General features: G+C 28.3%; 1 protein-coding gene across 1 annotated transcript; it reads right to left on the bottom strand.

Annotated features, from left to right (window-relative positions):
- Positions 1 to 1,600: 1,600 nt before the first annotated feature.
- Positions 1,601 to 27,180, bottom strand: LOC107167746 (inactive pancreatic lipase-related protein 1-like). Its single transcript, XM_015516922.2, has 8 exons — positions 27,029 to 27,180; positions 19,109 to 19,207; positions 16,178 to 16,451; positions 15,456 to 15,604; positions 14,005 to 14,185; positions 8,265 to 8,530; positions 5,739 to 5,907; positions 1,601 to 4,250 (listed from the first exon to the last, which is right to left on the bottom strand). Exons 2-8 carry the CDS (start codon positions 19,170 to 19,172, stop codon positions 4,178 to 4,180), a joined length of 1,176 nt encoding a protein of 391 aa, XP_015372408.1. The 5' UTR covers positions 19,173 to 19,207; positions 27,029 to 27,180; the 3' UTR covers positions 1,601 to 4,177.
- Positions 27,181 to 27,287: the final 107 nt, after the last annotated feature.

Here is a 27,287-nt window from a genome sequence, read left to right as displayed (position 1 = left end):
AAAATATTTAAACGAAGAAGTTCTTAAAAAAATCAAAGCTGAAACATGTATATCATTTAAAAATGTTCAGTATAATAAATTTTTTATAAAAAACACATATTTAAAATTTAGGTCCATACAATAAGTTCATCCTGAGAAGCCATGTCTGATAAAATATAAAATGATTACACTCGGTCCCATTAAACTATTAATAGACTTAAATATTGTTATATCGCATTTAATATTTCGATTTTAATGTAAAACTTAAATATTTTAATTAAAAAAAAAAAATTGTTTTCGAAAATTCAATTTGAGGCGCAGGGGTGGGCAAGTGCGCGCCAGCCCCACCCTCGCTACGATCATGCGTGTTTCTGCATTTGATTCTATCTGTCGGTGGTACGCAATCTTCGCAAGAATGTGGACTTAAACTTTGTTGAGAAATCATCCCAGTCGTTGAATTCACTTCCAAGAAACCAATTTCAGGCCGCTCTGACCAAGCACGAGCGTATGAACTGCAACCTGTAGTTGACAGGCCACTTGTTTAATCGCGCCAACGAACTCGTTTCAATTATCCGCTTTGGGCGCTTTGTACGCTGTTTCTCGTCCGGAGAATTCTTTAACAGTTTTGTTAAGATCTGGAACGATTCAAAACTCACCAATCGCACTACCCACGCCACTTGTGTTCTCACTGACCAAGTGGGTTTCTATTCGTGCGGTCAACTGTTGTACCATCGGTTGATTCGAATTTAGGTTTTCAGTCATTTTGAATTTGACTGTATCGTCGAGTATTAAACTGGTTACCAGTTACGGATCAGGGATGATGATCTGATCCACAGAAAGTTCAATGTGTAATGGACTACCCAATTCTAAAAAAACAGAAGGGAAATAAAATCCTCCATTGGTTTATCAGAATACTACAGAAGATTTATACCTGATTATGGAAAGATCGCAAGACTACTCACTTCCTTATTGAAGAAGAACGTTGAGTTTAACTGGTCAAATTTATGTCAACACCTTTTGAGGATTTAAAAATAGCTATAATAAATCTCATTTGCAATTCTCAGACTTCAATATAAAACGTTCAACCTTACATATGATAGGGGGCGTGTTATCACATAGGCTAGTTGGGAAGGATTTTCAAATTGCCTATGCTTTACGAACATTAAATAAAGCTGAACAAAACCCTATTTATTGGGTCAGGAATTTTACATTATCATCGATCACTGAGTATCAAGTTGACTTTTTAATGTCAAGGACTCTGCTTCATGACTAAATCAATGGAGACTTAAATATTAGAAGAATATCAGTTTAATATCCAATATAACCCAGGATGTAACAATACAAACGCCGAAGTCATTGAGTAAAACTCTAGAGTCACTATTAAAGCACATTGAGAAATGAACAGAATCTCCGGATGTGCACCGAAACCTTTCTACGTCCGAGAATCTTCAGATACATTAACTTTTACATTCCTTATTGTATATATTATGAAAGAAAACATATCACAAAAATACTTCAACTAATCGGATGCTGAACAAAAACTAGAAAATTAAAATATCCTCTCCCCCCTCCTCGTGGACGTATTTATGTCAAGTACCGTATTATGTACGAACAAAAGATATGACTCGGTTACAATAAACATTTTATTTTCAATAATTGTAATGACAATAATGTTATAATATATGAAAATAACATAAAATTTTTGATTATGATGCCATTATAGGAAATTGCGTACTAATACCTATATACGTATCTATATTATTGGGGCACATTCCTAGTCATCCTGGTATACATTTATATAATCTATAATTAGCGTTTTCGTTACAACTTTATTACAATATACATTGGTTGTACTAGTTGTACGAATAAATTAAACTACAACAATACAGTAACTTTTTATCTATTTTATACACAGAAAATAATTATTTACAAAATATAACCTATGATCACAAAAAACTTGAAACATTCACCGTCCGGATAAATATATACATATAAAAGCAATATAATATATACGCGTATTAGGTATTTAGATTATAAGCACACGGGTAATATACAAATACGACATAATATTATCAAACTATAATAATTATGTGTCTTATACTATTACACTGTATAGTACTATAGTGGACAGAGCTATATTGCCTTAAATGTTGAGGCCAACATTACAAGTAGAATTGGGATGATTGCTCATGCCCAATTAGGGCGATTGTATACTCCGCCAGAATATTGGTAGATAAAAAGGTAATGAAAAGATTTAATATAAACTCCACCAGTTTTATTTTTATACATGTAATTTATGTACGTGAACTCTGCTTAATTTATTTTGGTATCTGTAATAGATGTTTGTGTATACTAGTATAAGGGAATTGCGGGAAAAAAATCTCCGCACTAGAAAAAAAAATCCCCAGCATATTTTATACATAAGATATAATAGAAATAAAATTAATATTGTATGTTATTTTATAAAAAATTGCCTTTTACCCTATATTATAATATGTAAAAAAAATGCATGCATGTAGTATATATGTATATATGATTATATTACCTAGTCAGCCACGAACTTTTAGTCATGATAATAATTAAATATAAATTAAAATGTAATGTGATTATAATATTTTAATATTATTTATCTGCGACGATTATAGGATGCGTAGTATCTACTATCTACTATCTCGTACCGGAACTGAAACAAATAACAACTAATTGATGAGTTGGAATTACATCTTGATCGCGTTTATTATTGGAGTATACTGTTGAAAATGCTGAAAGTTTAACCATCGCGGCAAACATTTTATATACATATAATACAATACATGTATAAATGTAGTAATATTGTTTTTTTAGGGTATAAGACAGTTTTTATAAAATAACGATTTTTAACATAATATATACAATATTTATTTCATTTTTCATATAATATAATAAATTCATAAAATAATATAATACTACTGGGGATTTTTTTTCCAACTACCAGTATAAGAATTATGATAGAAACAAATATATATATGTATATGGATGTATAGTGTTAAGGCCTTATCACATTAAATACATTGACGTCCGTTGCAATTTGAAATGACATACGTAGAAACAGTGACATAATTTGGAATTGGTTCTGGGGTGAGATATAATTTTATACTATCATCCTAGTAGAGAGAGTATGCCCCCCACACCCACTCTTGATCATTACATTTTATAGAGGTATATAAATGAGGTAAATGGTTTGATAATAGTTTTCAAAGTTATGTTTTAATCGTGAGCCGTACAATTTTGTTATCATATATTATAATTGTTGAGGTATCGATTTTTAAATTAGTAAAATAAAATAAAATTCTAAGCTTTTATAATTTCCACGAATTCTCATTTCTTATTTTAAAATCTTAAAATCTTTTAAAGTCAAGTGCTAATGGGAATTAATTTATGGCTTTTTAAAAAAAAGGCTCTGGAAGATATACCCCCCCCCCCCCATGATTACGCCACTGCGTCAAAAATTTTTGAATTGTTAAGGTTAGATCGGTTCATTATTAGTATTTAAAAATAATTTCATTTTCATAATATTAGAAAACAGTATTCCCAATGATGCTATTGTCAATAGATGAGTTACCTATACTTTGACGAACTCATTCGTAATGTTTTTTCGTCTGTGTTGAACGAAATAATATGGCCAACAACTTTTAATCACTAATAATTATGAGAAAAAATATTCTATGCAGTACCTACTTAAAATACGTGTTTTTTGACTGGTTTTTTTTTCTGGCAGAATTTATACTAAAAAAAAGATTCATGTGGCGGAGTTTACAGTAAAAACAGATTCTTGTAGCGGAGATTACATGCACCCACGCAATTTATATCACCACTAGTGTTAAGTGATTTATATATAGACATGTACTGATAAGCATGCGCAATAGAAGTCATTCCTCGATTATGATGTATTCAAACACGTGATAGTATGCAGTTGCTCTTTTCATTGTATATATTATTATTATGATCTAAGGTCTTATATATATATATATATATATATATGTGGATGATAACAGCACAGAATAAATAAAAATATCTATAAATGCGCGTATCGCAAAAAACGATATTATAATAATAATAATTATATTATTATTTGACTAGGCCTTTTTTTTTGTATATTTTATTATAATTGAGTGTATTGTTGCAAAGGTATCCGTGCGCTGAACGTCGACACTGACGATCACGTCTTTTTGGGGAAGCCTCTTGCGTAAGGTTTTTTCGCGTTCGTATGTAAGTAATAAATTCCACGAGCTCTGTAAAAATATAAATAAGAACGTATTAAAAAATATCGAAATTATGCGTATGGACGAACTAAAATACAAGCTGTAGCGTCGTCAGAGCCGGCACTATTATTTGTAGTATAAGTATTGGTACCTACACACCCTTTACTTAGTAAATTTAGTTTTTTTAAACAAATAGTATACATAAACTTTTCAATTCCATGCTGGTGTCTCGAGCTTCGCATGTCGTGCTTAACTTTCACTCGCCCCCTGAGTGTGATTTACCAACTATCATGCTCGCTCCTCTTTTTTACTTCAATAACGCAGATCAACTTCAATATAGTTCTGAATTTTTGAATTTTTAAATATTGTTTATACTCAAATACTATATATTAATAAATACTAAATTTTGTACACATGTATTTTTAAAGCCATTTTTAAGGAATATTATTCTTATTCCTTAATATACAGGGTATAATAAGAAGACCTGACAAATGAATCAAATTTTATTTTAATTCATATTTTTAAATTTTTTCGTGTATAATATAATGGCATTTACGTCACATGTGTAATATTATAACATTTTTCATTTATATATTTCAATGCTGAAAATAAACAAATATCGGTTAAAAAAAGTTATTTAATTTGTCAAGACTTCCTGTTACACCATGTACCTATACATTTTATTATTTTAATAACTATCGTCAAAATTACTCGTTCAAATTTTAAACTAAGTTCATCAAAATTAAAAAAAAAACGGTTGATTAAATAATTTCAGAAAAAAGGATAATTCTCATTAATTGAAATATATAAGTTTATTTTGCAACATGACACAAATCTTTTATCATTGAAAAAATCTCAAGAATTTGAAAAAATAGTCTTTAAGTATATATTTAAAAAATTCAAAAATACCTATAACTCTATATTTGCGAACTCGAAAATATTCGTGCAGTAAAAGGGTACGATTGTAAAAATAAAAATTTTCGTTCGTTGTGATATTCAGGCATAGGTGTTTGTGTATTCACCTATTATGTATACATTATAATATAAGGTACAGGTTATTTAGAAGGTAAACTACTTATTTTAGTTAAAAGTATTAATGTTTTTGGAAATATTTGTCATGCATAATTTCAAATTTGTACAAAAAGAGATTTTTTGAAAAATATTATAGTTATTTCTTACTATTATCGTTCATTATCATATTTTATCAAGTTTTTACCTAGCTGAATAATTGATTAAAACTCGTTGGAATTCCCAAAAAAATATTTTGCTTTGAAATATATATGACATTAAAGATGTCATTTTTTTCAACAAAATTGATTTGTAACTAAAATAATGGTATATAAAATAGTAAAATATTTTTTATTTGAAAAATTTGGTATTGTACAATGATAACGTGAGTTGTGTACCTAAACTAAAATATTATTTCCAAGTATTAATGTAATTTTTGAGAAAAACACGATTTTTTTACCTTTAAATGTTTAAATCACCTTTTAAAATTCCTATTTAAAATGCTCTTACTTGTGTGTCACGTGTTCACCCATCAAAACGTACTCAGACTCCGGAGGATTACAAAGGCCCAAGTTGAAGTAAAATCGATTGGAACACGGTATTGACCAGAACCCGACGTTGGAATTGATTGATTCGATGAAGTACGGTGTCACTTTGGTGTGATCGCACGACAACGTCTCTGTAAATTACGTAACTCGTTTAGTATCATGGGTAAGCATAAATACATTAGAAACGCAGGAAAACCTTCTTATGACAAACCACCTATAAGACGGAATCTCCTCAAAACGGAAAATAGATAGCCCTGTATATTTTTGTCTATCAAACTGAAAAATCAGTTACTACCAAGCAATTCTATAATAAGGATAATATATTTCGATAATATATTGTAATATTATTACGTAGGTAGATATATAATTATTGTATAAAGTATAATTTTCGGTGTCAGTGTGCCACCGAAATGACTTCCAACCATGATTGTCGATGTTTAAATGTTTTAAATATTTTACGAATACGTAAATGTTATTCTCAAACGGTTCCGGTATTATTCGACGACAACAATTCAATATAATAATTTTTATATATATATATATATACAATATTTATTTTGCGTAATATTATGCAATTTGAAAACAACTAGACCCATTTTCCATTAATATTAAGTAATATCATTTTTTATTTAAAATAATTTTTATAATTTACTTTGAATGTAAAATTAAAAAAAAACCATAATCACATTTTTAACAACGCCTTTTTCGAGACAGTTATTCTTTAAGTATACATCATGAACTATGAAGTGCAAAGCAAATTAAATTGTCGAAAAACGGGAGTTATTTGGACAGTCATTTTCTCTTTGTAAAACGATAGTCAAATGATTAATTAACTATAGTTTTCATTTTAAGTATAAAAAGTATATTATGTATATTGTATACCTTGTTCCTAAATACCATACATATATCAGCTATCATAAAAAGTATGAGTAGACTATTCAAATTAGATGAATTTAATTGAATGATTCAATAGTGGTTGTTTTAACTATCATAATAATTACATTTATACAACTAGTATTGTAGTTATTACTATCGATTTCTAAAATTGTTAAATTGTGTTATATATTATTCAACAGATAATTTTAAAAACACGTTTTACTTAAATTATAAACAGGAAATATACATTATACATATATTCCGTATGGTATAGGTAATAAATCAGTAGTTTGATCAATTATATTATAATATATATAATATTAATTGATCCCGAGTTATAATAGGTACTGAATTATTGATGTATTTTACATTAAATTTAATAAACCTAGTCGATCGGCTTTCATTGTCGACTGTTTTTAATGAAAATCGATTTTTTAACATTTGCGTGATTTAGTTTTTATTATTATTATTATTATTATTATTTATTATATTTTATCTATAAGTGTGTTTGAGTTTAAATCATTCAAATTAATGGTAATATTGTATGGAATCGTGTCGGACAAGTGTTTAGTCGAATATTATGCATAGCGGAAACGTTGGAGAAGGACGACAACGACCAATAAGTCGCCTATCGCCGAGTTATAATTTATATAATCGTGTCCTTTGGACAAGGCTGGGCAAGTTAATTTATTATTTATATTTAACTGGTTAGCTGCAGAAGTATAGCTAATATTTTCGAGGGCTAGTCTTAGAAATCTAGTCATGTTCAATATTATAATATAGACTATATTACTCGTATTAAAAAAAAATTACGTTTTTCTTACGAACTTATATCTTTGAGTAAATTCTTGGAGTTTCAGTAGAATATTCTATTGACGTTCATTTATACATACTGTATAATATATCATAAATATAAGGATATAATTTTATAATTATGTAAATTATGCATTTTGAATACAGTAGCCGTATTGTTCTAAATATTATGTGTTGTCCTCGTCACCTGTTGATCAATAAGTTATATTAGACCGTTTACTGCAAAATACACATAGTATAGAAGTAAATACTACATTATTTAGAACATAATACGACGACCTCTGCTGTATGTATAAAATGCATAATTTGGGTAAGTATAAAATTATTTCCATATAATATTTATGATACATTATATAACATACCTACACGAATATCGATTAAAGATTCTTTCTGGGGGCCTAAGGCTCCGTATATTGGCTTTGCCACCTACACACAAGCCCAAGCTCAGAAAAATATTGAAATTATTTTATAGAACTTACAGCCATTTATAGGAATGCCACGCTGGAATTAAAAAAGGTCAAATCGTATGTATTTCATTACTAAGTTGGGCTAATTTTTTTTATCCATTAATTATTTTGACTTATAATAAAGTTAAATAATGTATGAAATAACTTTTACCAATGTGGAAAAAAAGAATCGTCGAATTTTCTAGCCTTCCCTTACAGTATAATGGTACCTACTACCTATACGCCTAACGTTTTATTAAATATACCTAAATAAGATTATATTTAAAAAGTATTTAAAATAATACTCTTGATAAGTTCCCGGTCATGGGAATTTACGCAATTATATCACTCACGTATGATACTGTCGCTGGCGCAACCGGGCTGAGAAGTGCCTCCGTTGACATAAAAATCGGCGTGTCCGCTAGGGCCCCACTGACCCAGAATGCCCGCCGCCGTATGTATGATGTCCACGAAATGGGCGTCCGTGGGATCGAGGTCCCTGGATCTGTTGTTGCTCATGTAGAATATGATCGTCGGGTCCAAGCCAGTGATACGACCGATTTTTCCCGAGTTGATGAAGTTGGACGCCAGCCCTGCGATGTGAGCGCCCACGCTGTACCTGTAAATTTTTTTTGTTTTTGTTCATCATTATGCGTAGTCTCAAATAGAACACTATCGACGTATATAGTTAGGTCCACATATTTTTAACGCTTAAAATTTCCGTTTTTTTCATCCAGACTCGCGATTCTTAAAATATGTTTTTTTTTTCTATATAACTTTAAGTCATTACAAAATAACACACATTTTTGAAAAGCAATATATATCAGTATACCAGCCTATATCTATAATATGAAACTATAATGCAATAAAATGCTGGCCCGTTACTTTATACGTCTTAAATATTACTTATAAATAATTAACTTCTGGTATATAATTAAGTATATGTATACTTATTGAAAGTTTAAAAAAGTAGATATCTTAAAAAAAATTAAATATTTTTTTCAAGAATGATATTTCGTAATGATTTAAAAGAAATTATCTAAAAGAAATATTTTCAAAACTATTTAAACTCTCCGAGAAAATGATCTTACTCTTTAAAATAAGCGCCTCAGTATACCACACCAAAAAAAGGAAGGAGTACGGGGTGTACCTACTCCTTCCCATATAATAAGTGTAATGTGTAATACTTTGTTAGGTAATAAAAAATTCTAAATAAACTTTTTATTAATTTTACAAATTAATTAATGAATAATAATTATTAATATTGTGAGTACCTAATCATAATTTATATATTAAATTATATTATATTTTTTAATATATGTTACTAAAAAAGAAATGTATTGAAAATACATGTTATATGATTTGACCTTTATAAAAAAAGTATTATTAAAACATAATCATAAATAATATTTATTGTGCTTCTGATTCACTCTCAGTGTTGAGTTGTATCTAGATGAAAATTAAGTACCTTTATCTTATCTGGATGAATAAATTATATAATATCTAATTGGTAAGTATCTAAGATTTAAGTTATGGAAATCTACATAAATATCTAGATCTTTTCTTGTGTACAGGCTTTGACGTTCTTAAACTCTCCCAAAAAAGAATTTAGTGTTTTAGAAGATTATCGCATAGTTAAACAAGTGTTCTTAAAATACAACACAACTATTCCGTCTTCAGCTCCAGTGGAGGACGACTTTTCAGTGGAGCAATCCAAGTATTAACACACAGGAGAAATCGTCTAGGAGACAAAACGTTTGAGATGCTACTATGTTGCAAGTCAAAGAACTAAACAAGCATGACATATCATTATAATTTATTTGTTTAACAATTAAAATATTGTTAGTATTTATATTTTAATTTGCAGTTTGAATGTAATATAAAAAATATAAACTAGTTTTTAAACCGGAAAATATATATGTTAATTACAATAATTGGTAATTAACCATGATTTTGGTTATTTGATATTTTGTTATACGTTGAAATTGGTACCTACTGTATGATAAATATAATGTAGAGGTATTTAAATATTTTATATGTAAATTTATTTATTTTATATGTTTTTCATTAGGTAATATATTTTTGACACGAAACGAGCCTTCCTGGTTTGCCTCCCTTAATCGATTACTCAACCAAGAATCTAATAGCATGGCAAGCATTAATACAAATTAACTATTGTAAAATATAAATCTAGATGAAAAAATTTTATTTACATATTTATCTAGATAAAAATTGAATATTCTATCTTCATATTAATCTAGATATTGATTTACCTAGTAATCTAATATTTATCTAGATGTTATTTTTGCTATCTGAATTCAACACTGTTCACTCTGTGCCTACATTATTTGTGAAATTATTGAATTTTCAGGATTAAAATAGAATCCATTCGTGGTGCGCATCGCCACATGAAATATTATTATTACCTATATAATATATAATACGAAAAATTATAGACGTGAAGTTGAATTCATTAAATGCAATATATAACTTTTTAACTTTTATAGTAACTAAAACTAAATTCAGAGAAAGGTCGAGTTTTTATAAAATAGATAACAAATTGCTTTAAAATTAATCTAACTATGCGTTCTTTATGTAAAACTTGTTTTCGAATAGAATAAACGTATAATAATAATAAAAAAAAATAAATAGTTTTTCATTTCAAAACAAGTCACCGCATAGCACGTCGTATAGATAAGTGTAAAAGTATAAACGTGAAAACAATATTCAAGCCTTGTGTGACGATCACATGCTGCAGGCTTGTCCATATCCACTAAAATGATTGGAATCCATTCATATATCTAGGGGGGGGGGGAATGTACTTTTTTGTCCAGGGTGGCAAATTGTTCAGACCATTTAAGGAATGGTAAATTTATATTGACATGTTTTTGTTTATTAATTTATTGTATAATATATACATATATATATATATATACATTATACGAGTACATATTAATTATTATTATTATTGTAACCTTCTGTAAGGTCAACAACTATGAGCTAAGAAAGATGTTCTGCGTTGGAATTATGGACGACTGAATCAGAATAAGTAAATATATTTTTAAGAAATGGTAATTTTATTTATAAATCTCTCATCTAGGAGAAAGTTATAAATGTAGATACATCTAGATTAAGTGAAAATGCAATAATAATAAACAGTACATTTGTTTTTCAGTTAATATTTTATTTTGATAACATAAAATTATATAACATTTAATGACAAGTATCTTATATGTAATCCTAATTACTCAATCTTTTCAATGACAATTTTTAAAATCAAGAAAAAAACTTGAACGATTATACAAAAATTGTCGTTTTTGATTTTGTTTTGCTTATTCTTTTTTTATGAAAACTAAAATTTGTTTATTTAATATTGGTTTTATAGAGTTTTAAGAAATAGTTAATAGATGGAGTATTATAATTTATAAGCAAATTATATTATAATTTTCATTAATTTAATATTGTGTTATATTATGAAAACAGAAAAATATTTTTACAAAATCATCAAGTTATATTCAGACTTTCGTTTTTTAAGACTCCAATTCTGATACCAAATTAGTAAATATTAATCCTATTTTCCAATAAATTTTTAAGAACAATACCTACCTACAGATTGTTATTTGTTATGTTGTAATAATAATTAGTTTTAATAAATGATTAAAATACAATACACATCCATATATTGTATATGTATATATATATTTTTTTTGATACAATATTATAGTACACAATAATAATATATCAATATAAATTTATCGTCCCCTAAATTGAGTAAACTACTTGCTGCCCGTGTCTCCTATATATGTAGGTTAGGTTAGCTTACAGACCTTTAGAAGTTTTGCCTAGTATTGCAAATAGCTTTTGCAGTGATTAGATAATTAAGAGAATATATTGTGTTACCGAACGCATGCCTACAATATACGTAATAGTTTTATGATCGTGATAAATATTTAGGCGATAATATGGCTTGACACAAAATAATGGTTTTCAACAACGTTAGTCGTTAACTCTTAACTAGTCCCTTTGGCCTTTATAGTAATGTTAGTCATTAATAAATTATTATTTTGATTACAAGAAATTTATGTATTTTCAACTTTCATAAAGCTCTTATAACTTATAAAACTTATAATACCTATACTTATAAATTATAAATATTGTAATATAACATAAAAGGAAGTATAAAATGAACATTTAAAATCAGGTCAACATGCATTTGTTAGGTTAGTGCAATAGTGTATAATATACAATAATCGTTGTTCCATATTGATTATTGTTAGAACGAAAATAACAATTTTTCAACACCAATATTTTGGTATTATACAAATGTGATTTTAAACGTGGTTTGTTGTTTAGCAAAATAGTAATAATATTAAATTCACGTGGTTTTACTCTTTATGCCGAAAGATTTTACGTGCAAGAAACTGAGGATGATTATTATTTACGACTATAGTTGTCACTTTGTCACTTGAGCATGTACAAAACAATGTGCACTTTAGATGAATAATTATCCATTTTGATACGACAATCTGTTATTGTTCATTATAATATTCTAATTTTAATTTAAAATATTTTTTGTTTCATTTTTTAATACATTACAACTGCAAAACCCCTACCGCGAAATGGCCAGCGGACAGTGATTCTATTTAAAAACCTAATCCTATGTTCCTGTTTTCGAATACAACACAATTTTGGACAGTGTGCCAGTGAAAGGGAATGCCTAATTAAATAGATTTTGACTATCGAAATATATCATTTCGAAAACCGAAATATATACATTTCGACTACCTATTACTTGTGAACGAATTATGTTCATGTAGGTTTTACAAATAAATACAAAACGGGATTTTCATCTTAAATTATCTGTGGAAAATGTAATACACAATGTAAATTATAACGGAGGAAATACGTTTGGGTGCATTTACCCAAAACTGAACACTTTAGGCCATAAAATCCGTACAAAGTTTAGACGTAATATTTACCTTCACAATAGTACGATGGGACGCATTTATTTCTTTGCATACATTAATATGATATACTAAATCTGAGCCTATTAGCGTTAACTAGAAAACACCGTGAGGAGGTTTGCTCAATAGTCTTCCAAAATAATTAAAAACATTTTTTTTTAAGTCTTAATTTTATTATTTATTTATATTATATATTAATATTATTATATATTTTATATGATTAATTAATTTGTTTTCCCGCAAAGTGTGGTTATAACTTTTTTTATGTAATTCAATATATTTTTTTCAACTACAAAAGTTTCCCAGAATTTTTACGAACTTTTGTTTTTCTTCAGTTTTTTTTTTTAAATTTATTAGTTATTTTTCTTTCAATGCTGCAGTTGATATTTAAATTTGTCTCCGTTCGAATTTCGATTAATACGATTATAACATTTTGATGATTTGGATGTTTTGATAACTAGTTACAGTTTTATGCCCAAAAGTGTTTTCATAAATACACCCAAATCTGTTAACTATTGTCAGGTAAATTTTTAAATTGCGCTCAGAGGGGTTATCATCGAATTGACGCATGATACCTACACATTATTTCTAAAGCTATTTTTTCCACATAATTAATACACCGGTTGGTCACTTTCCCCAGGAATCGGGATACATTGTATAGACAATTAGGATAGAGCAGTGATGCCCAACCTTTTTTGTTCAGCGTGCCACTTTGGTAAGTAATTATCTTTGAGTGGGCCACCAAATATATATTTTATTTTATTTTACTATATTGTCATCATTACTATTATAAGATAAGTAAATATAATTTTACTTTTTTTAGAATATTTTGTTTCATTTATAAAATGTTTAACGAGCCACACAGAATACCTTCGTAGTCCACTGGTATAGAGTATCTACATAATAATATATTGACACATATTATACTCAGGCCAAGAGAAGTGAAGGGAGCCTCAACGCTTGGTCCTCTCCCTAGTAAAACCACTACCGATAAAGAAAATCAGTTGCCGTGATTTTTCACACACATGAAAACTCAGAAAAAAAGTAATACTCGGTAAACGATATGCTACCCATAAGTACTGAACACTATTTTATAACTATTAATAGGCTACAGCAAACTATACGTTACCCCATCATGTGTAGCTTATCGGGTGGAACTCCTCGGGGATGGTCGGCCAGGTAGTTGGCCAGTTGAGCGATGCACATTGCACAAAATCTGGGCGCCCATTCCACTTGGTTCAGACAAGGTATTTGTGCCAAACTTGAATAGTCCACAATGATAATATTATAGTTTCCTCGAGTGAAATAAGCTGCAGAACACATAAACACGCACAAAGTTAAAAAAAAAAATAACAAGCGACGAAGGCAAAGTCATACACATTATTAAAATAGAGGTATAAGGATTTTACAGCTTAACTTAATATATATATTTATTATTTAATATTTATGAAAGTTCTTCAACTTTTGTGATGAGTTTAAAAATGTCAAATGAGTACCTACTACCTTTTTTTACTGTAAATTACTATAAATACACGCGACTTTTTGAAAATGTTGATGCATTTAAATGAAAATTTAATCGTAATTTATTAAACTTGATGTGTTAAGAATAATAATCCTCGATATTAGCTTTACTTTAATATAGACGTAATATACATGCTAGTAGTTACTATTTTACTAACAACTTGTTATATTTAGACAATTTATGCACTATTTATTAATATAAATTACGAAGATTTTCAAATAATCATAGCCAGTAGTCACTATAAGTTTTAATTCATTACAATAGACTGTTGTAAAAATATTTTCACTTAGTAATCCGAGTTGTCCACACATAAAGTTTAACTATTTAGAGATTAAAAGTTTAAATTTTGATTTAAGTAAGTACTTATATTATATTCATTATTCACTAACAATAAAAAAATTCAACTAAAAATATAAGCAGTAAAAAGGGTAGATCTCATTTGAATAAAACTGCAATACTGTTGACACAGGTCAATTTTTAAATTTAAGCATTCTAAAATGTGGTCCTCGAGTATAATGCCATTAAACAAGAATTTTAATATATGAATACTAATTACTAAAGAAAAAACGGTGGAAAAAAATAATGGTTTAATTCTTAGCGAATATCTCTGTATAATACCTTAGTTTCAAATTTATAAGTTCTAATAAATTTACTCGTTCGATTTCTCAATATTTAATTATAATTATTATAATCAATAAAAAAATATATTTTACTGTCGACATAAAATAAAAATAAGGCGAGTATATTATTATTATAATATTAATTTCACTATAACTAGGTTTTGTATACCTAGTTGAATCGTATTTATTCAATTTAATTTTTAACATATCACTATCTTAATTATCATTCTTAAGTATTGAAATAAAAATAATAAAAATAATAAAATGAATCAATTTTAAATTGAAAACGGAATTTCGAATCGTCAATTGAATGTGGCATAACATGGTAGGATACTCATACAACGTCGAGCAGTGGTAAAATCTTCCAATTTTTAAAACTTCTAACAGAGAGCTTACGATCGCCTATAACGTTATATTGCGCTGTTATTATTGACTTACCGTTCCGGAGATCGGTACTCGGCGACAGATTTCGACCACCTTGGAAACCATGTATGATAATCTTGACCGGATGTTTGGGGTTGAAATGTGACGTGTACAGCGATTCCGGGTCGGTCACGTCCAACAAGTCGGGATTGTTCTGCGTGAGCCTGAAACAACGAGGTATACTATATACAAACATATATTTAATATTATTACGGTTATTTCGGCGTGTAAACGAAAGTCACGAAACGAGAGAAAGTATATAATATATTATCATAATGCGACCTACGTCCTACGCTATATATATGTATGCAGTCGCCATCGCACGACGACCAATGACCATCATAATAAAACTCAAATTTTAATACTGGTGGTTCTTAATTTTACTTCAGACGGTGTTTATTCGGTATTCCGTGAGTATAAATGAGTACAGGAAGCATGGGGGGAAATGGGTACATGGCGTAAAGTTAAAACATTATAGCATCAGCATAGAAATGCACCGTTTGGTTTTGCACATAAAAATAATTCACATACACTCAGAAGAAATAATTAAGTATGTAATTAGTAATTAATAATTATACTAACGTTATCTCGACATAATCGTATCATTTTTTTTATCCAAGAATTAACTTTTTTTGTTCCTACACAGTTTGTTAGAAGTGATATTACATATTCCGTTGTCAGTTCTTCCTCGTTACAATCTGTGCATATTGTTATTATTATTATTATTTAGGTAGTACCTGGTGTACAAGTAAAACTGAATCCTCGGATGAGGGCACGTGAACGGAGGTTCGACGCACGACGAAGAGTTGAACAGCTCTTTGACCGAGACCGGCGGAGTCGGCGTTGTTTGTTTCTGAATGGCGTCTTGCTGCTGTTGTTTGGTCGGGCGGCCGATAGCGTTCGCTGCAGGGCCTCCATTGGCGGAGGCTACAGGTATGGCGCGTCCCTTCGGCAGTGGCGTCTGCAGTCTCGACGCAGGAACGTCTCTATTACCCTGACACAATATTTCGCCTGAAACGCGGAAAAGCGGAAACGTTAGGTTATACGTACCTGCGGAGTATTTATTTAAGGCGAATGTTCATTAAATGCATTTGACCACATTAATTGTACAATTTGTACATCCTTTAATATACCTTGGTAGTGGTAAAAATTGAATTGAAGGATAGAAATGTGTTTTGTAACTTTTACTATACTAAAGTAACACAATATAATAGTATACGATGTGATATATCAAGCATGCTTGTTTTCCTTAATTAATCATATTATATCATATTGATATTCTGACTTTGAATATCTTTAAATACGCTTGAAGACGTGTATTTTCGAATACTGGATATTCTTTTGCACCACTTAAGGATACTCCTGTGACAATACAAACTTCAAATAGTAACCACCCTCCTTTACTATTAATTTTTCGGTCGACACATATATATTTAAGAATGTTGACGTGCCTATATCTAAATCAGTAGTTTTAGAATTATATAACTGCATGTAGGTACTATTAGGATAATAATATGTGTATGGTAACGGATTAAGTAGATGTGAGGCTTAGATGATTTACAAATATTAGTAATTAGTAATTAAATATTATTGTTCTATCAATACAAATATTTTTAAAAAATGGTTCAAGTATAATAAATGCTAAATCTAATACATAAAGTTATTTTTTTATAAAATTATTTTTAAAAATTATTATTGTAAGAATAAACATTTTAACACTTTCGAAACTACGCATTAGAATTGTAATTTAGATAGGTACAGTACCATTTTTAAGGGAATCATCTGCTAAATAATTTTAAGTAAAAAGGGAGAAACTTATTTGAAAAATATAAGTTTTTATCATTGTAGGACACTCCTTAAATGGTAAAAAAAATATCAGGAATTTGAAAATATGAACTTTTGTCTTTTAGTATACTTAAAAATTCCAAATACAGAATTTGAATAAATGTTTTTATTTAAAGTAAAAAATGAGGGAGTGGACAATGATTAAAAATCACCTTGTATATTTTGCATGATTAATAATATGTGTTTGAATGTTTTTGACTATTTTACTTTAAAGGCATTATAATAATATGTCTTTCTCATTAGTGCATATTCAATAAATAAAATATTCAGTTTTTTTCGTGATATTTAACATGGAACCCTTTAGAGTAGGCAAGTAAAACTAAACATAATATTTTACAATAATTTCAAAATAAAAATTGTTTTTGGTTTCGCTTAAATCAACAGTAATAAAAAAAGAGCATATTTTATACAATTTATAATTATTGCATTGTTTAATATTTTATCCAAGGTGGCAAGGTCTAGAAAACATAATATTATAAGTTTTAAATTCTAACAAAAGACATCAATTTTTCCATTGTCACTTGGTAAAAATTTTTTGTTCGAACATTTAAAGAAGTGATGTGATTGACGTACATTACCCCACCACTCCCCACAATCTGACTTTATTAATTCTTTTTGCACCAATAATTAGTACTCAATTCACAGGAATTGCATTACTCCGACCCTACTCGGAGGAAAATACTGTTAAAGTAGAAATTATAAAAGCTGGTCAGGAATTCACACAAATCGAGTACTAATTATTGGCGCAAAAAGAATTGCAAAAGTCAGATGGGGCTGGTTATTGCCTAAGAGCTTGGTTGATTTTATTTTTGATACAGTCTATCCTCTTTATCTTATTGATCAACACTAAAATAGATCAAACACTAATTTTTACACCATTACCAGCTATAATAGCTGAAGCACAGAATAACCAAAAGAGACACTCGCTGAGAACTTAAAAATTTGTTCAGTATGTTCGGAAATACAATCTCGCTAGAAACATAGAATAATGAGAATCATATTTCAGCCGGCAGCTTTTCAACATGTGTTACAAATCTGTTCCCCAAAAGAACCCATGTTAAACTCAAAAAGTATCTTTTGGTTATACTGTGGTCTTGGCTATACAATCATTTTAATGATAAGAGTGATAAAAATAAAAAGCTTAATTCTATTATATTATAATAAATCATTTTTTATTTGAATTATTTAAACATATAATAGTGCAACTTAATTTATTTATTTGATATTTCACACGATATTTTAACGTTTTATAGGGCATTTTAATAAGCATATTATATTAAATTATTATATTATTATATATTATACTATTACATAACTCAGTATGTTAAAATCTTTTTATATTTGTGGTATTTTTGCACCCAATAGCTGCTATCCAAGGCCTTGAAAAGATAATCTTATCGTCTCAAGAAAAGAAAGCGCTGCAGCGTCTTTATTGCATATTGATATTTGTCATCGAACACTCTGATTTGTAAAGAATAAATTTATCGAAACAGAAATAAACAGTCCAAAGTTTTAACAAAATATTATGCATTTTTTCGATTTCTATTTTTGAGACGTACCCTGCCCTCCATTTTACTGACTTATATATACTTATATCATCACTCCCGCCAAAGCTAATTTATATTGAATACTCATTTTAACATCGTTGCCTCTAATATGATAGTCGTGCGCACAACTATTATACAGTTGCACTGCTGCAGTTATAAGCACTATTCAAACTTAAATGTATCATATTTGAATTATATAATTAGTGATATCAATGATATCATGTATGATTAAGTCTATTAACACCGCAGTCGACCAGAACGACAGCACGCACGTACCAATTGTGACGAACGTGAACAGGTATAGTAATGTTTGGTAATTCGTGATTGTATGGCCGGCCATGGCTCTTTCATGTTCATGCTTGGTGTCAGATCATTCTGTAAAATAAAAAAAGACAACGTAATATTAATTGTAGTAATATTAATTGATCCGTGAATTAAAATGATTTACAAAATATATTGTCTCGGGCGTTATTTCAATATTATTCTATTTATACCAGTGCTTCTCAATATTTTTTATGGCTCGTATAATATGAAGGTCCTTAAAAATAACAGCACACTTAAACAACCAATAGATTTATGAAAAAGCTTAACAATTTTGAATCTAAAGACTAATACCGTTATAAGTACCTATGTAAATGGAAAATAAGACTATCTTCATAATAAATTGTTTTTCTTATCTGTTGCTTTTACCATCACGTCATAACTCCATAACAATTTCATATATTAATTAAACTTTGAACAGTTGCAATGTACAATATAAATGAATAATTTTTTTTAGATTCACAGCTTGGTAATCAAGACAGTGTGACATACTGGTTGAGAACCACTGCTTTATGCTATCGTTACGTATTAATTTAATATGATGCTGTCGACAAAGTTTTAATTTTTTTTCTACGCGTATGACGATAGTCGATAATTATTTACCCAATTCCAATCGGTACTACATAAAAATAACGTTGATTGCCGAGGTCGTATTTTTAGAAAGCTCATATTATACGAGTCATTAAGAATTTTACTTAAAATTCAGATTGCAAAAACATTTAATCAACATTCAATTTTTTAGTAATGTTAATGAATGCACCAACTTGGTATAGGTTACCTATACACTGTAACATATACCTTTGAATCTGTACACCTATAAACAAAAAATAAATAGTAGGAATAATATTATTATTTTATATTAAAAATAATCAAAATTTAAGACTAAGTGCAATAAATTCGCGATCGTATTTCGTTATATTATAAACGCAATATTGTAATATGATGATTGATAGACTAATTCATATTAAATTATTTAGACATTTTCCGTTAGTTATAAAATGATAGTAAAATCATACTTTTAATTTAAACCAAAACAAATTAGAGGTCAGAATATTATATACTATAATATAAAATTCAAAAACTTTTAAAACTATGATATTAACCATTTCTAAATCACATTTCCGATGTATCTATTAATTTTAATTTTTTTTTTTAAATTCAAATTAAATATCAATGCGCTTATTGTTCACGTTCCAAGCGCGAAAGCTCGTGAGACAATCATCGGCGTATGCAAATGCAGTTTATCCGTGAACTTCGCAATAAATTGTCATTATTATATGAAACGGCAATTTGGCCCTGCCCAGGAAATTTAAATCGCGAATACGAATAAATTATTTTTTGTTCATTATTTAATATTTTGTATTATAACAATATTCTATTATTAGTAATTATAATTTTACCATCTCCTATTTATTATATTCTGAATATTTTAAAACAAATTTAATAATAATTGTAATTATCTACCTAATATTGGTGGCACAACGCCTTACGAAATTGATAAAATATAAATTATTATTTATTTCTATATTAAGTTTATTTAGAATTTTAACATTGACTATTTTTTGTACACGATTTACTATAATTGCATTATGAATTTCAAAGCCTGTCTGCTTTCCTGCACTTGCATTTATTTGATTTGTGACTGCGTTAACTACGTTCAAGTGCATCGATGATACATCAATACCTAATAGATATATAATTATCATTGTTATTTCTTATAATTGCTTTAAAATATTCACAATATAAGATCATTAAAAAAAATCAATCATCAATTTTCTAAAATAAACAGATTATATTTAATAATATATTAATTATAATTAATTAATTAATTACATAATTTTATATAATTAGTATAATGATGAATTGAATAAAAAAAAAAATTTTTTGTATTCGCAGTTCAAATTTCCCAGGCAGAACGAAATTTCATAGATTTTCAGATTTAAATGTACCCGGTATTCCATACTACTCGTAACATAATATTATATCGGGTTCAAGGTAGCATATAGTACCTACTTTAATGTATACTCTTTTCGTCGCGATAAGTTCGTTTGTTTTTGGAAAGTCTAATAAATTGTAACCCTCGATCACTCGCACAACGCGTATATTAGATAAGTACCTATATTATGATAATTTGCTGCAGCAATAATAAGTGCGCACACACGTCATATTATTACTGTGGCCGTGCTCGAGTATGTTCCACTGTCCAACCGGTATTAGGTATTATACCGCGGTAACCGGCCCACTGCAGTGATGTAATTGCAGAAACCCGGGCGTACAACCGGGTCAAGGTTGCAGGTTTTACGTTAGCGTTTCTTCATTACGATTTCGAGATTATTGCTGAAAAATGTTGCTGATTCACATCGCGGTAGACGGTGAAGATCAATCCAGAGCCAAGAGTCGATCCGTCTTCGAGTAACCGCGGCGATAACAAACACATATTATTGTAATATAGGTAGATGCCTAATATATACACATATATACTAACCTACCTATTATTATTATCGTGATTCGTAGCTACTTAGCTAATTTAACTGGACCATAAAATACAATAATAATAATTAGCTCGACCGCAACGGAAAGATAATGACATTGCGCATGTAGGTATAATATATGTTTCCGACGGGCGTTTAAAGCTGCTGCAACGACCTTGTAAATAATGCAATACACATTATAATAGACACGGGGTGAAGTATACAGAGTGCTACAGGATGATCTGGCAAATAAAATGACTTTTCAATATTTAAACATTTTTTATACAGATATACTAGCTGATCCTGTCCACTTCGTAACTTGTTAAAAATACCAAATACATGCGGTTCAAAATTTGTGTTAAATTTTTGACTCTATACATTACAAGTAAGTAAATTATAAAAATTTTTTTTTTGAATTTTTAACACTGAAAATTTTAAATTTAACTAAATTGTTTTTGGAAAATTTTAAGTATAATTTTTAAATAGGTAAATGTTGACGGTAAAAATGTTTATGTAATTCAAGCAGTTTATTTTTTAAATTTTTTTGGAGAACTTTAAACGTATAATAAATTGTTTGAAAATATACTTTTTTTGACAAGTTTATTATGTTTCTCAAATTATTTATTGCACATATAATTTTCATAATTTTTGTCATACCATTTTACCTAATCTCAATTGGTTATTTTTATTTGCCTGCAAATCTTTCTATTACACCCTATATATGTATATTCGATACGTGATAATATAATATTATTGGTTCGATGAAAAGAACGCCTCAACCTTCGAATCCAGTTTAATGTAGTAACAAGAAATGTGATTAGTTTTGGAATTTCATATAAGCACCAATTAGTAATAATAAATTACGTAGGTATACTACTTCCTAAAGGTGTTATAAAGGCAGTTAAACTTATTATAGGGATAAAACACAAATATTTCAGGATTTAATTTTTTAAGTTTGAAATTCATTGCTTATTAGTGGGATTAAATATTATACCATAATACCTAATATCATTATAATGTGATACGATCAATCTTGATATTATATAATTCTTCAAACTTAATTAAAAATATTCTGTATAGCTTCAATCATTCCACGTTTTTATTTTAAAAAGAAATATAGGTAGTCATGATTATAGCAATTCAAATTTAAATCTGAAGTGAGAATACTTAAGTAAAAAAAAATGTTTGTGTATAGACAAAGACATTCATCTGGGTAAGATATAAATATTATCAAATGGCATAAATGAACAATTTACAATGAATTTGTAAAAAATACAGAGACCTTGGCATGTATTTATTATTTTACTCTAATTTTTTTTTCAAAAATAATTCATATACTTGTATGTGTAATTTAATCAATCATGGTATTTATACTCACACGTTTAATACATTTAGAAGATGGAATGTATAATATTTTTACTTGTTATCGCCAAAAATAAGTAAGATTCTATTTAAATTTGTTTGGAAAAATTCAAGATGAATGACCAATTCGTAAATCTAGTTTTTAGACGTTAAAAACGTTTATTGAAATCAAGTAGTTTATCTATATAATTTTTTAAGTATCAATTTATTTATTTTTTTTATTAGATTAATGATTTGAAATGCAATCACTTTTGGCAAAATTATCTTTTTGAGAATTTCGGATTTCCTAACATAGGTAAGTATATATTATATTCCTTAAATTATTTATTATCCATATAATTTCCTTAATTTTTGTGATACACTTAATACTATATAGCATAGATTTTTATTTATTGTTTGTCACGTATAATTCAGGTCTGTTACATCCTATATATAGTAGCCGGAGTTGTAATTTAAGATAAATAAAAACAGAAACATTAACCAAGAAAATCGATCCTGAAATCAAATGAGTGTCTATAAATTAACTATTATTAATATACGTATATATTATGAGTATGACGTAATCTCACATTATAATTGCACATTATCCATTATTATTTGCAGTTTTTACTAATCTCACGAAAATTAATTCGTTTTTACGGAAGACTAATATATATTTATCGTATTGCGATCTCGACGCCGCTGCAAGTGAAACTTTAGTAGGTACTTATTGAAGACGTTTATTTTGCATAATAATATTATTATAGTATTGTATTACGTAACGCCATCGTCGTAATAATAATATTAAACATATATCATTGATCTATTGTAATTTGTAATAGCACTGACGCTGTTAAAAGTACTTTTGTGTTAATTAAAACATTCGTCCAAATTTATTATATGAATATAAGATAAACCTACATTTATTAAAATAATATTATCATGAGTGCAATAATTAAGGCACCTGTAATTGTAAGTATAATTAATAACAGTGACAATATATAATAAAAACTAATAATGTACCTGATAAAATTATATTTTATATTGTCACTGTTATCAGAGACATTTTTAAGTAGTTAAACAAGTGGTAGGATACTAGAGAGCCGTTCTAACGATTTTGATTAAAATATATTTTATTTTTAAGAGGACTCCACAATATGAATTTTGTTTGAGAAAAAGAATCGATTAGGTGTAATAATCTCTGTATAATTTACACAATGTACCTATATAATACACATTTAACAAGAATTAATAAAAAATAAAATACGCTATTATTTTATACATATAATCTATATTTGCGGCGCTGTTGGAATTTTGATTTTACAAATCCAGTGAGATTAATGTATTTCTGTATTCCAAATTTCCACACATTTATTGTAAAAATTATCAACGTAAACACAATATATAAGTTTACAAGTACCTAATAACAGTGATAATATAATGTACATAAATAATGTAATTTTAGATGTTATCAAAAAAATGTTTAATTTATCAACAGATTGTAGGATACACTAGAGGCCGCCGTTCTGATGATGGTATTGATCAAACGATGTATAGGACGTCACACATACATGACTTTTATTTGACAAAAATAATTGTTCTGTGTCACTAATACTTTTGAATATAGTGCCCTTATAAGACAAATCAGATACGAATTTAGTTAAAGATACTTTTACGCATTTAATACGTTATTATTAAACATAAATATAATTGATTATTAAGTATTAAAATTGTGATAGAGAGATTTAATTGGCGTTGTAATTGTTTCTTATTATACATCCTATTATTTATATTATATTTATTTTATAAAAATTTATTATAATTAAATATTAACACCTTTAAATCGATATTGTACAAAGTACATAGAAAAGAAATTATATACACATAAGCGTATGAAGGATTTCATTTCAGATTGTTTAAAATAGATGTTTTATATTTTCTTGTGACGCCTACATTTTTCTGCAATTATAATAACAACAAAATATTTTTGAATTAAATGGAAATATATTTAAATTAGGTACAATTTTTGCACGTATGACGTTATTTTATATATATCATACAGAACGTTATAGAAAGAACTGACAGCTGAAATTACTTTTGTTCTGATCAATATTTACATTTTTTTATATTATAATATTATTGTCACTTGTACTACCTATATGTTTAAGATAAATAAAAATTTTTAATTTTTTGGAAAAATTTAACGTGTCTAATTTCTAAATCTAATTATAAGAATAATTTTGATGGTAAAAACACTTACCTAAGTCAAATAGTTTACTTTATAGAATTTTTCAAAATGCCAATATTTTTTCAAGTAAATTAATTTAAAACGAACTTAACTTTTTCAAAACATTTATTTGGGGAATTTCCTGGCATGATTATATTATTTAAATTATTAATTAACTATAATATTTTCATAATTATAATACATATAAGTGTAGCATTTTTTTTTCAGGTCTTCCTTTTACATCCTGTATACAGGTATACGCTTAAAAATAAAAGTTTAAAATCATTTGCATATTTTTTATGTTAAAATTACAGTGAATTTACAAGCTCTGAGCACAAAATATATTTTTAAATTCCTGATTGATATGGTGCAAAAATCTCAAATGAATTTTCACGTTTTAATTTTCGAAATTATTAATTAATAATAAATGACTATATTACAAGTTTGTTTATCAAATGATAAGTATAGGTACTTCTTAAATGATTTATTATCAATATAATTATAATTTTTTTCATACGTTTAACTGTAATATATTTTATTTTTTATTTATCCGGTGTTCCTAGTTCACCTTGTATCCCTATGTCACTATATTTGCGAAAACGACGGTATGATGAACGGTTTTCATTTTGGCAAAGTTCCTAAAATCACATATTATTTGGGGGACTTTATAATATCTTATTTCATTTAGTTGAAATTTATATAAACCTACTAAATAGAGAGGTTTAGGACTTTCTCTGCAGTTAATTTTAACTGGTATAGTGGTATGTATGGTATGGTTAAAAATATAATATAATAGTGTTAATGTGATGTGTAGTAAATATTTTTTAAAAAAAGCCAAATATATAGTAAACAAGCACAATTCTTGCTTTTGATGTTCGATTATAGGAAAATATTTCACTGTAATATTAAAGCTGACAACATTAAATTGAGTCCTTTGAACCTAAATTTCTTTATATTCAATATAATATATTTTTCACGCGGGTCAAAGCCTTAGGGAAGATATACAAATAGTGTGCTGACATTATATTAAATATTATGTAAATTGATCTAAACAATCGGTTATTAATTTGACATATTTTTATAAATCCTGCGAATTTTGTGTCGTTTGCATCCAAATGAATTACGCCTACGTTGCTTGGTATGGCGAGGTGTCTGGCTTCAGACAAAAATGTACTCCGAGTGCCAGCACCGGTCGGTGCCACTGATTCCAGGATATGTGACCTAACCCGCGTTCTTAATGACAAATCCTTGCCACACATACATGTGTACCAAAGACCAAACCAACCATCTCCCCTAGAATAGCTAATAGCCATAGTTTCCAGACTCAATATCAAAAAAAAAAAAGAACTACGCCCATTACGAATGCAATACCTAAGTATAAGTCTACTTATAAGCATTGCTCGACTCTGCGGGTCCGTTTAGCGTGGGCTATTTGGGAGATTCGACCAAAGATGGTCTTTGGAGTGATATAGTTCTACACCGTTTGGGTGAATAAATGTGGGTATAGGTTTATACTTTTATAGGAAAATGACAGTACATATATAATTAGTAATTACCAATCCTATAAAGTGTTAGAAGAAAAAATAATAATAATAAAATTAATAAAAAATAAATCAGTGATAATATAGTAAAAAATTATACAAAAATCACATACCCGCCATTAGAGTACATATCATTCTAGCGGGTAAAAAGAATTTCACGCGCCAAAACGGTATAAAATAATATTATGCAAGTCACGTCCGTATATTATTATGATTTATTGTGGATATCCCGATCGATAATAAATCATACTACGACAACAACGGCGTGTTCATAGATAAGTGTAAGTGTACTCACGTGCGAATTTCTGATATCGTGTCTGTAAAGCGTGTCGTCTATCTTCGACGTGACCACCACAGCAGCTGAGACGCACTCGACAAGCGGGTAACTGAACGACTGTCGAAGTGTCGACTGCAGTCGCTTGCAGAAGTCGCACGAGCGCGGTCTGAGTGAAAGTGAACGAAGGTGGCAATGTTTTAAATTTTTATTTTCTTACCGTCTCGTCTGAGCGCGCCGTGGTTCTGACCGGTACGTCTATAATATATATTAATTTTAT

Source organism: Diuraphis noxia, unplaced genomic scaffold, assembly GCF_037042655.1.
Source record: "Diuraphis noxia isolate RWA-SAM2 unplaced genomic scaffold, SU_Dnox_SAM2 contig0004, whole genome shotgun sequence".
NCBI lineage: Eukaryota > Metazoa > Arthropoda > Insecta > Hemiptera > Aphididae > Diuraphis > Diuraphis noxia.
Note: the sequence above shows the minus strand (reverse complement) of the source record. Positions and strands in the feature narration are given on the sequence as shown.